Source organism: Elgaria multicarinata, chromosome 13 (assembly GCF_023053635.1).
Source record: "Elgaria multicarinata webbii isolate HBS135686 ecotype San Diego chromosome 13, rElgMul1.1.pri, whole genome shotgun sequence".
Classification (NCBI taxonomy): Eukaryota; Metazoa; Chordata; class Lepidosauria; order Squamata; family Anguidae; genus Elgaria; species Elgaria multicarinata.
The window spans coordinates 2982568-2999814 of record NC_086183.1 but is presented as its reverse complement, the minus strand read 5'-3'; the positions used below and the strand labels follow the sequence as shown (position 1 = coordinate 2999814).

The window sequence follows — 17247 nt, the reverse complement described above, 5'->3', positions numbered from 1 at the left end:
ATCCCGGGGCGATTCCTGGGATAAGCCCTTGTCTAGCCATGGCCTCTCTCTCTCTCATAAAGACACATGCACATACACACACCACACTTATTCATACAATCATAGAATAGTAGAGTTGGAAGGGGCCTACAAGGCCATCGAGTCCAACCCCCTGCTCAATGCAGGAATCCACCCTACAGCATCCCTGACAGATGGCTGTCCAGCTGCCTCTCTCTCTCTCTCTCTCTCTCTCTCTCTCTCTCTCTCAAACACACACACACCCAGTGGAGACTGGTGGCTCCAATGTCAGTGGGGCGGTGAATGAGCTCCGGGTTTCAGTCAGAACGCTAGAGGGGCTTAGCCAAGGGGCTTTGCAGTGGCGAAACTCAAGAAACCACTTTGCTACGTTGTGGTTTTCAGTTACTCTGAAAAGTATTACGTTATGGTTTAGGTTTCTATATTTTATACTTTAAGCTGTACTTACTGTTTTAATTTTTGTGAACCACCCAGAGGGCTTTGGCTATTGAGCGGTACAGCAATGAAATAAATAAATAAATAAATAAATAAATAAATAAATAAATAAATAATGTTACTAGTCCTGTGCAGTGGCAGCTGATGGCTCCAATGTCAGTGGGGTGGTGAATCCATGGGGTTTCAGGCCAAACCAGCCCCTTTAGCATTTTGACTGAAATGCGGAGCAGATTCACCACCCCACTGGCATCAGAGCCACCAGTCTCCACTGGTCCTGTGTAAATTTTTCAAGCTGTAATATTTCTTGCTCTCTTTCCTTACATGCCAATTGTACAGTTTTATTTGCTCAACAATCTCCAGAAAATATCTATCCAAACAAGCATTGTTTATCCATTCAACAACACAGATAATGAAACCTAGAAGCTGGTCTGGCTAAGGGTCTTCAATCACGACACGCTCATGAGAAATTCAGGGAATCTAGCCTGTGATGAATCCAAATCTTCTTTTCCAAGGGGTTGGGGGGGGGAGATTTTGTTTTTGACCTCCTGCGTTCTCTTAATTCAACTGCATTCAATGTTTTCCGACAAAAAACAGATTTTTCAAGCTGATGATGATCTGCCATCGATTAGCTGTCGTGGGCTCTGAATACTAATTAATGCGTAAACTCTTCAACCTCCTTTAAAGCAAAGATTGTACAAGCTCCTCAGCTTTTCAGGGCCTGCGGAAGCCAGTATGACTTTACAAAAAGCAGAGAGACCAAGGACACCTTCACAAGTGATGCTTAACAGACCATTCTATACAAATCTGCTCTGAAGTAAGTTCCACTGCATTCAACAGGGCTTGCTCCCACACCAGTGGGTATAGGATTGCAGCCTAAAGCACCTTTTTGAACCTGAACGTGTGAATTAAGTATATATGCCCCACTGCAAGTCTGAAACCTGTAGCCCGTGACACAGGACATCTCATGCTAAGTTGCCATGCTAAAGGCAAGTGCCATCAGTTGTCATTTTCAGGATCCAGGTTTCCCTGCCAGGGACATGGCCTCTCCAGCTTAAGAAAACCAAAACACTTCCTTGAAAGTCTCTCTTGATCCTGAACTGAACTCCAATTTTAACAGCACAACCCTATGCCATTATATTCCGATGTAAGTCCCAGAGTTCAACAGGACTTAACCCAAAGAAACGTGCATAGGGTTGCAGGCTGCCAAGTGAAGGCCAAATTGGACTTTATGCAGGAGATTCACCACAGGACATCTGAGTGTGTTTACTGTTCAATAAGATGAAAGTGGGTGGGAAGTTCTGGCGAGGGGGCGGATGGCAGTGCTGGAGACAGGGGTTTGAATCTTGCGCTTGTAGCATTTTCCCCAATCTCAAATCCCCCCCAGCTCTGGTTTGTTTGTTTATTTATTACATTTCTAATCCACCCAATAACCAATATTCTCTGGGTGGATTACAAACAATTTAAATACTAAAATGCCATAAAACAGATAAAAATATAAAATGTAATACAAATACTTAAAAGAATAAAATACAATATAATGCAAAGCAATAAACAGCACAGGAATTGGTAAAGCAGCAGTAATAACCTAGAACTACGTCTCTAAAATGCCTGAGAGGTAAGAAAGGTCTCTGCCTGGCGCCAAAAGGCATCAATGTCGGTGCCAGGCAAATCTCTTTGGGGAGTTAATTCCATAAGGGCTGCTACCACTGAGAAGGCCCTGTGTCTTGTAGCCATCCACCTAGCTTCCTTTGGCAGGGACACCCAATGGAGAGCCTCTGAAGATGGCCTAAGGGTCCAAGGGGATTTACCTTGATTTCCCCCTCAAAAAGGGAGAGGAGAGATAAGGAAAACAGTGTGGGGAAAGGGTTAAGCTAGGGTGACCATATGGAAAGGAGGACAGGGGGCTCCTGTATCTTTAACAGTTGCATAGAAAAGGGAATTTCACCTGGTGTCATTTGTATGCATGTCGCACCTGGTGAAATTTCCTCTCCATCACAACAGCTAAAGCTGCAGGAGCTATACTGCAGCTATACTGTGACCAGATTTAAAAGGGGGCAGGGCACCTGCAGCTTTAGCTGTTGTGATGAAGAGGGGATTTCACCAGGTGCGACATGCATACAAATGACACCAGCTGAAATTCCCTTTTCTATGCAACTGTTAAAGATACAGGAGCCCGGTCCTCCTTTCCATAGGGTCACCCTAGTTAAGCACCACTGCTTCAATACACCCTCCACCTGTTTTTTAAGGCTGCAATCCTATGTGTACGTACCTAGGAGTAAGCCCTAGGAAACACAATGGGACTTACTTCTGAGTAAACACAAATAAGGTTGTGCTGCCCTGCAGGTCAAAAGAAATAGATGTCAGGAGCGGCAAACGTGGTTCTCCTGCATAAGGTGTTATTTGGCCCTCAAAGTGTTATTTGGCCCCAATCAGAACAGATTCAGGGCATGTCAAAGCAACATTTGGGAGGATTTTTATACATTTTATGTATTTATTCATTTATTTACATAATTTATATCCCACAGCTTCAGCATAAATTTGTTACCCCAGATCCTAGCAAAGTAGTAAGAAACAATAAAAGTATAATTAAAAGAATGATCTAAGGAATAAAGCATACAAAGTAAGCGGTGGCAGCCACAGACCGTTCAAAACTGATGGCCAAATCGAACTGCTCTAAGTTAAAAATGCCAAGGCTGACAGTTTTTGAAAGCCTGGGTAAACAGAACTGTTTTTGCCTGGTGCCTAAATTATCATAGCGGACATCCGGAGGCAGGGGGAAAAGGCCTCTTGTACTAAGGGTAAAATACTCTTTAATTAAATAGTGCACATTAAAGACATATTGCTAATTTGCTATGAACCGTTCTGGTTATTTTTATTTCGTTAATTCTTCACAGTACTTACGGATTATGGATGAAAGTCCCTTAGAACAAATTAGATCTATTAACTTGCTTCCCTTCATGAACCAACAGTCTCCGGGTGGTGGGGGCTGGATGGGTTACTAAATCTTAATAGTCTTGAACGGGGGCTAAAACCAACGGAAATGCAGACAAAGCAAAGCTCAAACCAAAACAGAACCGAATACTTCAGGCGATTTCCTGCTCCTATGAGTGCGGAAGTGTTAACGTGTGAATGTTAATCATGCAGGTTGGGGAGGTGAGATAAAAACCAACAGAGTATCGCTGGTAAAAACAGCCTAGGACATCGAAGGCAAGAGCAGAAAGGGGGTAGAAGGGAGGAGGAGCCCCACCCGCCCTCCCCCCGTGCTTCCGGTCTACCTGGGCAGGTGGCGGTATTATTGCATATCCTGGTCTCCCGCAACAACCCGCTACACAGAGTCCCGTAAGGCGATGAGACGCAGGAGCGAGTTCGCACCTGGGTACCCTGCCCACAGGTCAGGGAGCAGACGCTCCACTGGGACCATTCCTCGGCCGCAGGGTCTCCTGTGGGAGAAAGAGACACACACAAGCACACAGACACAGGGAAACAGTGGTTCAGCCATCTCCAAAACAGACTGACAGGCAACGGGCCAAGAGCTGCTTGCCACGTGGATGCTCTAGGAATGCCGGCACCCACCCAGCTCATGGCCTCATTTTTCCAGTCTTATGTTCGGGTAGCCCCTTTTCCACGTACATTGGAGATTTTAAAAAGTAATAATATGCACATGCATTTCTGGGATGCCTATTTGAAACACAACTTTGCCTAACCTATGCTTTTTTGCAAGGAATATTTCTGAGTAGAATGCATTTTTGTGTGCTGCTTTTCTAATAGAATCAATTTTCATCTGCATTTTGCCCTAACGTCCATGTTTTGTAAACATGTTTTGAGTGGGAAACTGCATTGCAAAACTTGGAGAAGAGCAAATATCAAAGGAGAGCTGCATTTGGAGATTGCATTTTGGTTTGAAAGTGCCCAATTAGGTAAGTTGGCATTAAAATTAAAATGCGAACTGAGCAAATTTCCCCCCTATCCCTATGATGAAGCATTAAGATTTGGATGAATAGGTTTTCTCCATACCACTCACATGGATTCACCCACAAGCCAATTCCATCCAGTATTTGTTATAATTTGTCATTTAAGGCACAACCCCGTGCGTATTTAGACTGAAAAAAGTCCCACAACTCCCAGCGTTCTCCAGCCAGCCATGCTGGGAGTTCTAGGACTTCTTTCTGTCTAAACATGCATAGGATTGCACCCTTAATGTTCTAGAATTTGCATGGAAATTTTCATTTAAATACATATTTTAAAACACATTTTCTCTCTCAAAATATGCATTTCTAAATATATTTTCTCTCAACAGATTTCCCCCTCCAAATATGCATTTTAAATGTATTGTGCTACATTTTTTAAAAGAATTGTCAGAATGTGCAAAAGATAGTGGATAACTAAATTGGGATCCACATGTGATTATGAGGTGTGTGGATGAGGTAAATTCATACTGGAATCTGCAAAGACTGCATACCTCAAGGAACTGTAACCTCCACTCTGCTTATGCTCTTGGTTGTCTATACTTATCAAAGAGGAGGGTGGACTAATTAGGCATTGACTGTTTCATACACGGACATTTATTCTGAAAAGTGCAGCTGCAAACATCGAACTGTGGAAAACAGCACAGGTTACGCCCCACTGACGGAACAGCCGCACCTTGCGAATCACCTCAAAGACATAGGTTTGCTTTGCAAATGACACAGGATGGATTCTAGACGGTACCACTTCAGGTCTGGGGTCATTTTCTGTATTGTTCCTCATATATAAAGCATGCTGCATGAAAACAAACTAGTACATCGGGGACGGATTATGCTAAAATCCCCTTCCCACAATATGCTAGTTTACTATGTGCAAAACGTTTATGCCCCAGTCCGATCCCCACCTCACCTGCCACATGAAGTGGTACAGTGCAGAATTCTACTGCCTCGTTCTGCCAGCCGCCGAGTGAGTAAGCAAAAGAGGAGAGCTGAGTGTGTGACTCGGCCCCGTGACCCAGGTGGGCAGCTTGGAACCCCAAAGGCAAAGGCTCCTGGAGCGGAACTGACCAAAGGTGCCCCTGGCAGTCTGCCGAGGCCCTTCAGGATGCCATCTTTGGGCAGGGGTTCTGCTGTGCATCGTTTTTAAGCAGCAGGACGTTCAGAGGCCACCTTTGCAGAGTCACGGGTCTCAGGAGGAGAGAACACCAGCAAAGGCAGTGGCATTTTTGGAAGAAGCGACTTATTTACGGCCCGGTAGATTGGGCGGGAATGAAGGGGGGAGGCTTCAGGAAGCACAAGAGGTATAAGCGACCACCCCGACTCTGGTCCCGCTAAACCCAACTGGATCAAGTCTCAACACAGGAAAAGCAAACTGCTTCTCCAACAGATATTTTCCAGCATGCCTGAGGCAGAAGAGCACCTTCTACCCCGCACCCCGTTATGTGGCTTGGAGTAACTTCCAGAGTGTTTATCCCATCTTCAGACTGTTGGCATAACTTTACCCAGTTTTATGACTATAGATGAGTTTTTTATCCCCCCCCTCCCCACCCCCCCACCCCCCGTTCTTCTAGAGATCCCAGGCTGGCAGACACAAGTCTCTTAGCATCAGCTCTGCTATTTTATCCCCACAATACAACCATGAGGAAAGACAGGCTGAAAGTTCGCCACTAAGTCCACAGTCCTAGGGATTGCTCTGTCCATAGGTGCAGGGCTCCAAGATTGGATCCGCCTCTCTATTTGAAGCCCTGCTGAACGAGCCATGCAGGGCAGGAGGCGGATGGAGGTTTTGACAGCCACCCATTCCTCCAATGTGGTTGTCTCGAGCTAGACAGGCCTCTCGGCCCATCCTGCTCCCCAACCTTCCAGTGGATGGGTGACAGGTGGCGGCAGGGATGGATGGACTCACTCGCACCAGGCTTTGCCGGGTGCATGCCGACTGCCGTTGGCCCCTGCTCGCAGCACCGTGTGAGCTTCTGGATGGCTCGGTGAGCATCTGATGAAGCCACAGGGGCGTCTGTCCTCTTAGCGAACCACCATTTTGCACAACAATGGCGGCTCGGTCTTTTCTGGGAATGTAATGTTATGAAAACGGCCACTGTAAAGGAGCTATTTACGCAACATTACAGGTGTAAAAGCTCTATTCAGACCTGTAATGTTGCATAAATGGCCTCATTATAGCAGCCATTTTTGTAACATTACCTTCCTGGAAAACCCTGAGCCGCACTTGTTGCGCAAAATGGCAGCTGACTACGGGGGCAGGTGGCTGCCGGGTGCTCAACAAGCAGGTCCGTGAGTGCCCCATGGGGCGGTGAGCAGGGTCAGGAAGGGAGAGTGCAGGGGGCGTCTGTCAGGCTCCAACACCCACATGGACTTTCACAACATCCCTAGATGATAGAGATGTTTCTGAAACTTCCGTGCCCACGCTTCTCCCCCTGCCCAAGAGCACACTCCCTTTCCACTCTTCCTGACCTCTTCTGGCTAGGGATATTCATCGCTGGGAAACCCAGCCCTTTGGGGGCTTGATGAGCTTCTGCAACACACTAAACTCAACTTTCTTTTGTGGGCTGAAACACATTTTTCCCAAATTCTGGGGACTTCTTATGTATTTTTTTTTTTTAAAAAAAATTGCAGTACATGAATATGACATCAAATGCAATTTTGCATTTAATGTATATGCCCAAGTAGAATCGTGGCATGTAGGGAGAGGGAATTTTCACACACACACACACACACACACACACACACACACACTCCTGAGAAAAATGGCTCCTCCTCCAATGCTGCTATTTGCATTGCAATGCAAAAATGCATTTAACATTTAGTTTGGCCCTTGGGAATTTAGGATAACCCTAACTAGGTAAGGAAAGCAAGTTCGAGCTCTGTCCTGCTGAACGGCACCGTGAAGGGAGGACATACCTGACCAGAGGAGGCTGGCAGCTCCTATTCCAGTGGGGTGGTGAATCCACTCTGGGTTTCAGGCAGAACCAGTCGGAACTCGAAAGGAGCGATCCACTGCCCCACTGACATTGGTGCCATCAGCCTCCACTGTATCTGACTGAAAAGATGCCCCTCCCATATTCTAATAGATCTGTCACCTATTTGCAGGCTCCTCGGGCAAAGGATTCGGAGGAATTTTGGGAGGAAGGTTGCTTCTCCCTGAAAAAAGAGATTAAATGCAGCTAGTGAAATCTCTCAGGAGTTCTGCAAATCCCTAGGTTGGCTCCATATTTCTCAACAAATGAAAGGGATGTTTGCGCACATTTAGGTTTTCCATTTCCCAACTCGATGCTCGTCTTGCCTGGTTCACCGTCACGAACGTAAATATCTGCTTTCGGACAGGAAAAATGTGCATTTTCAAACGTAAAAAATGCATACTTTCTAAGCGTGCACCCCAAAATTGCACTCCCACTCCCATAGGTTAAAGTGTAAAAATGCAGTTTGGAGGGGGTGAGGGAATGCACATTTTTGGAAGTGCACAATTGCGCAACTGGGCACTTTTGGACACGAATGTTAGAGCAGGAATGGGGAATTCCACCCCTACTCGTGTTCACGTTCAGGATTGCGAACAGGACATGTCTGATTTGTCAACAGGAACAAAATTTTCCTACATCTTCCTTCGGAGGTCCCAGTTGGGGAAAACATCTAGAGATTTCTCAGCAAAGCCACCAGCCCCACCCAAAAGATGGTGATGTGAAGAGAGGTTTCCCCTGTTCAGCCTTTCCTTGCCCCTGGAGAGGGAGGAATATTGGAGGAATCCATTTCAGGGGTGGAGTTCAGTGATTTTTTTACCAGCTTGGTGGCGCATGCAGAGTCAGGGAAGCTCACATTTTCCCACTTTGGGGGTGTGTGCAAATCCTGTTTTGCAGAAATTTGCAGCTGGGGCTATTTATAGAAATTGCAATTTGTGCAAATTGCAGCCAAAAATAGCACAATTTGTTCAAAATTGCAGACATAAATGGTGCTTTGCGCCTGCATTTTTATGCAAATTGTGCTATTTATGGCCTTGATTTTGCACAAATTGAAATTTCTATAAATAGCCCTGGCTGTGAATTTGTGCAAATCACAGCACGTGGACAAAAAAGAAGAAGCCGTGGACTCTTGCTGCATTCCTGCAGACCATTTGGAGGCTTGCCCCACATGCACGCCGGGGTGGGGCAAATGACAGGAGTCTGGCACTCAGAGCACAAACAGGGCCCGGCAGAGACGGCCCATCCCTGCCCCTCTGTTTCCTTCATCAGACAACTGCGTATTTTCTGCATCACTGGGGCGCCTGTCCTCTGCCCCTGAAGGCTTCCTGCATTTTCAGACATGCAGTTGTCTCCCCCTCCGCCAAAAGCCATGTTTGGCCTGTGGAGGTAACACCGAGACCCACCCTTCCTGTGCTCTGAAGCCCTATCAAGCGGAGGCCTGGCTCAGATAGACAGCCCCTCTTTCCCTCTGCCCCAAAGAAGCAAGACACTGGCATTTGTAACAATCTGGTTCTTGATTAGACTTGATGATCTCTCTGAAATTATTGGACAGGCCTGTAGTAAAGGACATCCATTTAAATTATGGAGGAACAGATGGAGGAGGAGGTCAAGGGGGGGGGGCTCCCATTTTCCAAAGTGGAAGATAGAAAGAGAAAACAAATATTAGCTGAAATGGGCGTCTATGTGAGAAGCTCACCCTGCAGAAGGCTGACCTTCAAATAGAGGGCAAAAGGAGTACGGAGATGTGGAGCCCCGTCTGTTCCCAGGCTGTAGCGGAGAAAAGCAAAAAGAGGGATGGCTCCACTAGAGAATCACAGGCCCAAGTGACTGCGGGTGAAATGCAGTGGGTGAAATCCCAAGGACATCAAGAGAGCTGCATTCATCATGAAGTCTGAACTGGAAGCCAGATTCCAGCTGGACATCAGGAAAAACTTCCTGACAGAGCAGTATGACAATGGAACCAGTTACCTAGGGAGGTTGTGGTCTCTCCCACACTATAGGCCTTCAAGAGGCAGCTGGACAAGCATCTGTCAGGGATGCTTTAGGGTGGATTCCTGCATTGAGCAGGGGGTTGGACTCGATGGCCTTGTAGGCCCCTTCCAGCTCTGCTATCCTATGATTCTATGAAATAGGACCCTGGACCAGAAACCAATGGCTTCAGCAGGATCTTGAGAAGTGCAGCTGTCTTCCTTCCTTCCTTCCTTCCTTCCTTCCTTCCTTCCTTCCTTCCTTCCTTTTAAAAACAGACTTCTAGTCCTCAAGGTCACAATGGGGGAGGGGAAACTTCCAACATCATGCTGGCACTTTTTCTAAAGGGAAAAAAACATAAATCCTGATTCTGTAAGATGGGTGGGAGAGTCAAAGGGAAGGAATTGGGGGAAATTAACCAATGTCTTGTTATTCCTGGGGGCCATGCTGGCCCAACCCAGGAAAAAACTTCTGGATTGCTGGAAGTTGTAGGGCTTCTTTTTGTCTAAAACTGAATCAGATTGTGCCCTTAATTGTTCAGTATCACTTTCTGCCCCACTCGAAAGCTCAGAAAACTGAATTCTAGTGTATTGTTATCGTTGTAGCTGCTGCTGTTGTTGAAACTCCCGTATGGAAGAAAGCACTCTTTACTTGCATTTTACAAATGGGGGAAGTGAGGCTCAGCACTACTAACTTGTCCAAACCCACTTTGCAAGCAACATGGCCAAGCAAGAATTTGACATTTGAGCTGGGTCTTTTATGCCCCAACCAAACGCTACTGCTCTTGCATCAAGCCAGCTTAAATGGCAAGGTCTAAACACCCACCGGTATCTATATTTGCACAACTGGCTGAGCCAGTCCCTCTAAACACTCCTAGATTTTTGCTCCATTTGTCTTCCCATGCCAATGCACACAACGGCCCAGAGAGTATAAATCAAAGACAAGGAGAAGAGTGGTGGAAAGGGAAAGGGAATGGCGTTCATATTACCCAGACGAATTTGCTAAATAAATACATAGGAGCTAAACAATTAATACATTTGTTTTCTTTATTGGTCTCCAAGGAAGGTGCTAAGAGAACGCATAAATGGAGCAAATTAAACTCAGTTACACCAGGAAGGGAGGCAGAAGAAGAAGAAGGAGGGAAGCGTGCGTCCTCTCAATCCGCTGTCGCCATGAAAATGATGGTGCTCAGGGGACGGGCGGGGATTGAAGATGAGACGCACGCGCCTCGGTCATTGGAGGCTGCATCTTAATTAAATTCCATGTGATTATTAGAGCTGGAGGAGAAGCAGATGATGAATGGCATGTCCCAGCTAGGACCCAGCTAACATCTGGCAGGCTCCTTCGCCCCAAAACTGGCTATCATTGAATTATACAAGATTGTTGGGGCCGTTGTCAAAAACTGCCACCTTGACCAGGGGTAAGCATGTTTGGGCCCGTGCTGAGGGCCCACTCCCAGGAGTTCCTTCTCCACCATTGCAACCTGCCTGTTCTAAGGGTCCTCAAAAACCTGGTGCTGGTGATGTTCTTGGCAAAACCACGGAATAAGCTTCTCCCTGCGTTCTGTCATACGTGAATGTGTGCTCCCCACCAAAGTCAATTAAATAGGGGAATCTATCCAAATAAAATAGTGCGTTTTGACAGATGTGAGGCTGGCTCAGTTTGCAATGGCTGCAGTTGGGTTCTGTAAGACAATGTAAATGAGCTACATTCTAGGGTATATGCGAGGCTGGGGGGCAACTTTCCTTGCTGACTCCGGTATCTGGAGTGCAAGGCAGGGTTAGCCCAATGGTGTCTCTGAGTTCAGCCCTTAACTCGATCACTTTGAATGTTGCTGCACATGGAGAAATGTATCAAAAGAAAGTTTACTACAAGATGCCCCCTCTCCCAAAAAATTCTCCACCCCATCTGCAGGTGACAAATTTTGGAGGCCATTTTCTCACTTGTTATTTTTATGCTACCCTTCATCTGAAATGATTCCTGGACAGGTTTTCAAATTTAAAATACAGAAATACTTATATTAGTAAGGGGCAACATTTGTTGAAAAAACGTTTGGCGGGTGGTGGTGGGGGAACGTACCTTGGTTGTGAGTGACAGGTGGTTCCTCTCTCCCACCCCCCCACCCTATGGTTAAGAATATATATTTTTAAAAGGCATTCTGCCCCCCTCTCTGATGGTGTTAAAGTTATTCTCTGTAGCATCGAGCCACTGGCTGCCACCTTTTTCCAGAAGCCTGCCTCAGAACGAAGCTATGGTTCATCATTCCCATGCATTCTGGGGTGGGTGGGGGGAGGGTGGCCGCTGAGTACGGATGTATGGATCTTGTATAGATGTATGGATCTTGTCTACTCTGTTTCATGTGTGTTTCGTGGGTTATCGGGTGTCATTTGCTCCGTCGTCTGATCATTGACAGAATTGGATTCCCCTCCCGCTTTGGAAAATTACATTAAAAAAATCCAGCTGTGATTTACGTAACTTGCGGTGGCGTGTCACATTTTGCATATTTTTCTTAGCTAATGAGGAAAGCACCCCTCGTAAAGAGTGCTTCACAGGGGAGGTTGACGATAGATCAGAGACATATAAAATGTTGTGTACATTTTTCATGGTGAATATATGAGTGCATTTCCCCGTAACTTTCGAACCACTGTATAACTAAATGTGCAGACAATTCTGGAAATTTAAAAAATTATCTGCAGGCCTGCAGAATCCGTGTGACTCAGAAGGCGCTGGTCTACTGTGGAAACTGCAAGGCTGAGTCAAAGAAATCTGAAGGAATTTGAATCTGTTTCATATTTCTCCCACCTCCCTGCTGCTGGCCACTGAGAACCGTTCTGCTGCTGCTAGCAGACTGCAAAGGTGTACTTCTCAAAGAGTGTGCGCGTGCGTGCGTGTTTCAAGAAAAAAGAGAGGGGCTGTTAACACTCACTACGATGGCAAATGCCACCCCTGAAACATTTTGATGAATTTCAGCATCCAGAATTGCATGCATACCCCAATTCCTCGCATGCCAAGGCTATTGAGATGGACATTTGGGATATCAGACTTTCAGCCTAGGCCTAATAAACAGCCATCTCTCATGAGCCGTATCTCAACCGAGAAGCCTTGGAGCTGTCCTGAGAATGTTCAGGGAGCTGTCCTGAGAATGCTAAAGCGGGCATTCAAATTTATCATCAAATTGGCAGTTGCAGAAGCTATCTGAAAAATGTTGCTTGTCTTCATCAAAATTAGTGATGTCGCCAGACTGCATAATTACCTGGTTCAGAAACCCATTAAGCCAGTGATGCAAATGTTGTAATTTGCATTTCACAACACTTTGGCTTCCACAATGTAAGGTTCTTTTAGGCCTCATCATGAGCTAGCGGGATGGCTGACAAGAGAACGTAGAAAAGGCCTCTGGAAAAGTTACAGGGCGATTGGACAAGAGACCTGCTAGATAGGGGTGAGGATTTTGTTTGGTTCATATCAAAATCTGCAAAAAACCCACCGCCCCATAAATGGGAAGGAAATAACTTGAAATTTAACAAATTGGAACCTGGGAGAAACTGAAACTCCTGCATTTTTACATCCAAGCTCAAGGTTTTGAGTGGGTTTGCTCTTAAAATCTGGGTTTGACTCCTTCTGTATTTGAGCCTATTAGTGCTGAATTAGGGCTGCCACCTCTTTTTTCTGGCAGGCTCTTCATGTTTCAGAGCTACATGGGAATGCAGGTGCATCATGGTCCCTCCATGCTAGGATTCATTGTACCTATTGAATCTGGCTGTTGCTGATGGGTGAGAATTTAGTTTAGATTCATTTTTGATAAGGATTTACCAACATTTGCAAAGTTCTTCACATTTAGAATGGAAAGAACTTGAGATTTGTTTTTGTTTTTTTAAAAAATGAATGAAAGAGAAAGCGAAGCCGACGGATCCGTCCATCTTGAGAAACCTCTTAGCTCTTGGTCGGACAAGCTCAGCAACTGCAGGGCTCATTTCCCCCAAAGCTCTGGAGTTTCCTGAGTTTTGCCCACAATTTAATGGACCTTCAGGGCTTGGGTTTGGCTCTGTCTGGGTAGCAGACTGTAGTGCAGATAGCTTGGACAAAAAAAGCAGCTGGAGCTAAAATGTCAGGGGAGTCCGAGAGGGGGTGGGGGTGGCGTCCGGTGGCCTCTCCCCACATTCAGCCTCCAGCCTCCGCTCAATGAGCCTCAGCCACTGTTTGCTGGGCACGCGCATGGTCTGCACGCGCCATTTCGCGTCAGAATGGCAGCTCAGGGATTTCCAATGCGTAAATTGTCCCTTTACACCCACTATTTACATAACCTTACATTTCTGGAAATCCCAAGCCACCATTTTTATGCAGAATGGAGGCTCACTGAGGGGACGGGCGGCCCTGCAGTGCTCGTTGTGCACTTGCCATGCCATCCGGCAGCTTGTGTGGCACGGTGAGCAAGGACCAATGGCAGCGGTTCAGCGAGATCTTGGCAAAACCGGCCAGTGGTGAGCCTGTCCATCTACACCTGAAGCACCAGCCTGCCATTACAAGACAGTTTTGGATTCTTGGAGGGGTAGTGGTGGATTGGATTGCTCTATCTGGGGCCACAGCTAGACCTAAGGTTTATCCCGGGATCATCCAGGGTTCGCCCCTGCCTGAGCACTGAATCCCCTGTGTGTCACCTAGATGAACAGGTTTGACCCCTGGACGATCCAGGGATAAACCTGAGGTCTAGCTATGGCCTGGGCTGTCGTAATTCCTGATCCAGCTCCAAGCTGAGCTGAGGGGAGTTCAGTCATTAAAACATTTAGGCCAGGTTTGTCCTGGTGTCAAACCTGTTCATCTAAGTGCCACACAGGGCATCCAGCGCTCAGGCAGGAACGAACCCGGGATGATCCTGGGATAAACCTTAGGTCTAGCTACGGCCTAAGTTTCCTTCAAAAATCTTCAGATGTTTTCAATCTGAGGAAGAACCCCCCAAATTTGCTTCAAAATTCATTTTTGGAGAAATTTGGTAAAAACCTAGGAATGTGCATTTCCCCACCACTAGCTCCCACCCTAAGAAATATCATAAATCCTAGTTTTCCTCAAAATGCCTGGTAAGTTTCATCTTGCTATCAAGTCTTGGTCCTAAATAGAGACCTAAAGCTAAGCTGTAATGTTTCTAATGCTTCTATACAATGTTTCTATGCTTTAGGGTGGATTCCTGCATTGAGCAAGGGGTTGGACTCGATGGCCTTGTAGGTCCCTTCCAACTCTGCTATTCTATGATTCTATAATATGGAATCTGTATATTTGTATCTGAAACACTTTGCAATTCCTTTATGGTAATATTTTTGTGTCTCTCCTGCCCCCTCCCACCCCATTATTTAAACATTTGCAACTAAAAATCAAACACAAAACATTAAATCCTGAAGAATGAAACTGCCTGTAAGAAAGGAATGCCTTAAAAAGTCCTGATGACTTCCAACATCTCCCCATCATGTGTCCACAAAAGTTGTTGTTACCTGTTTGTGCCATGTACACTCCTGGTTCATCGGCTGACCTGGGCCACTGTGTTTTCACCTTCTGATCCTCTTGCACACCTGCATCACCTGAAAGATGGAAGAAACCATGAAATAGCTGTAGGGACCTCTGGCCTGGGTGAATGAGCAGAGCACACTAGTGATACAACTCAGTAGGCTTGTGTGTACTGTGCAGAACACTCTTCTCTTCTGATATTAAATAAAACATCTGCAATCTAAATCTCAAACCAGGAAGAACCATAGAAGGAGGATAGAAAGAGGACACTGAGGATATAACTACTCACTACCAGGCCAGCTTTAAGCCTCGAGGACTGGTGTACAAAGCCCTAAACAATTTGAGTCCAGGATACTTGAGAGAGGGCCTTCTCCCTTACCAACCTGCCTGGTCACTGAGGTCATGTTCCTGGTGGTTCCAGGAGCCTTCAGTGTGGTGGCCCCCTTCCTATTGAATTCCCTGCATTTAGAAGTCAGGCAGGTGCTAACGTTGTTTTGCTGCCACTTCTCTGAAAATGTTGTTTCAGGAATCTTTCCGTGAATGACTGGCAGTAGATTTACCAGAACTTGGGTTTTATTAGAACTCTGTTCTTTTAAAAACAGTAATTTTAATATGGTGTTTTTAATCTTTATTCCATTATTCTATTATTATAACGAGCTCCCCAGAGAGGTCCGTCTGGCGCCTACACTGTATTCTTTTCGTCGCCAGCTGAAGACCTTTTTATTTTCTCAGTATTTTAACATCTAAATTTAAACTTTGCTGTTTTAATTCTGTATTTTAATCCTATATCAATTTCTGCTGTGTGGTTTTATCCTGGTTGTGCTTTTTATATTGTATTTGGGTTTTTAGCTTGTTGGATGTTTTATTATGTTCCTAATGGTTTTAATTTTTGTGAACCGCCCAGAGAGCTTTGGCTATTGGGCGGTATAAAAATGTAATAAATAATAAATAAATAAATAAATTATTATTATATTTATTTATATCCTGCCTTTTGTCCAATGCTGGGCCTCAAGGCAGCATTACAAAATTTAAAACACATACATTTAAAACCTATAAATAAAGATATACAAAAGTTAAAAGTATATAAAACATATCCCAATTTTAAAACTCCTTGGCACAGATGGAGGTCCAGATCATTCACCAAAGGCCTGCCGGAACGAAAACGTCTTTGCCTGCCCATCAAGGAGGGAACCAGTCTAGCTTCCCCGGGAAGAGAGTTCCAGAGCACTGGAGCAGCCACCGAGAAGGCCCTCTCCCACGTTCCCACCAGGCACGCCTGTGATGGTGGTGGGACTGAGAGAAGGGCTTCCCCTGAAAGCATGGGCAGGCTTGTAAGGGAGAATATGATCTTTCAGATAACCTGGATATTCTATCTGTTTTTCACCACTCCGAAATCTCTTGGATGTGGGGTGATGTATAAATATTGTAAATAAATAAATAAAACACTGGAAGCATAGGAATGTATTACTTTAGTGACCTGTATTTAGGGTTAGTTTCAGCATAGCAGAAGGCCTGGGGAATTCTTTTCTGAACAGATGTGGAGATAAATGCCACCTCTCAAGTGTTCTAGGAGGAAGCTCCAGCTGTAAGCTTCTCTAGGCAGCTCCACCCACCCACCCACATATCTTTAAAAAAAGAAAAAGGAGGAGGGGAAGAACAGAGAAGTTCCAGAAATGACAGAAACACAAATTACAGATAAAGGATTGAACTCTCAGGGCCTTGCTAGACGAGGCTTTAGCATCCAGATGACGCACAGGGGATCCTGGGTGAACCCTCCCTGGGCCCGGGGTAACCGGCTCCGCTTCTGGCCTGAGCCCGAGACCACAGGCATGTAGCCAGGTCCGCCGCTTTTCCCGGCTACTGCTTTTACTCCTGAGTAGCTGGGAAAAGTGGCGGACGGGCCACAGTGCTCATCAGGGCTATGGTGGGGACCGGGGGGGGGGGGGGGGAATCGTGGCCTACAGGACATGGAGGGTGGGAAACGGAGGCCAGGGAAGATGGGGGGGGGGGAAATCGCAAGCCCAGGGGACATCGGGGGGGATCGCGGCCCAGGGACGATGGGGGGCATTGGAGATCACGGGCGGGTGGGCATTGGACATGGCGGGTGGGTGGGGGGGGGCATCGGACAGGGCAGTCGGGGGGCATCAGACTGCGGTGGGGAATCGGGGCAGGGGGAGTGGGGAACCCTTTCCCCCCCCTTTTTTTAAAAGCCTACCTTTATCGTTGGTGCGCTCCTGTGCACATGGCCCCTTTAAAGTGAAAAAAAATGGCCAACGCGATGGGGCTTTCCTTTACCCCGTCGCATACTGTGTAGACAGGAGCGACAGCCTGCGCTACTTCTAGCGTGGGCTGGCCCCTCCACATGCCTGGATTTAAAGGTAGGTCTAGCAAGGCCCTCAGACTCT

The 17247-nt window shown here is 46.3% G+C and overlaps 1 protein-coding gene across 1 annotated transcript in view; it reads right to left on the bottom strand.

Moving 5' to 3' along the window:
- Positions 1-14881, bottom strand: part of ADGRB2 (adhesion G protein-coupled receptor B2) — a 103447-nt gene extending 88566 nt beyond the window's left edge. The window contains exons 1-2 of the mRNA XM_063140528.1: positions 14830-14881; positions 3726-3890 (exon numbers count right to left, since the gene is read on the bottom strand). Coding sequence (XP_062996598.1) covers positions 3726-3890; positions 14830-14842 — 178 coding nt within the window. The 5' untranslated portion in view covers positions 14843-14881. The remainder of the gene's footprint in view (positions 1-3725; positions 3891-14829) is intronic.
- Between the last annotated feature and the right edge of the window lie 2366 nt (positions 14882-17247).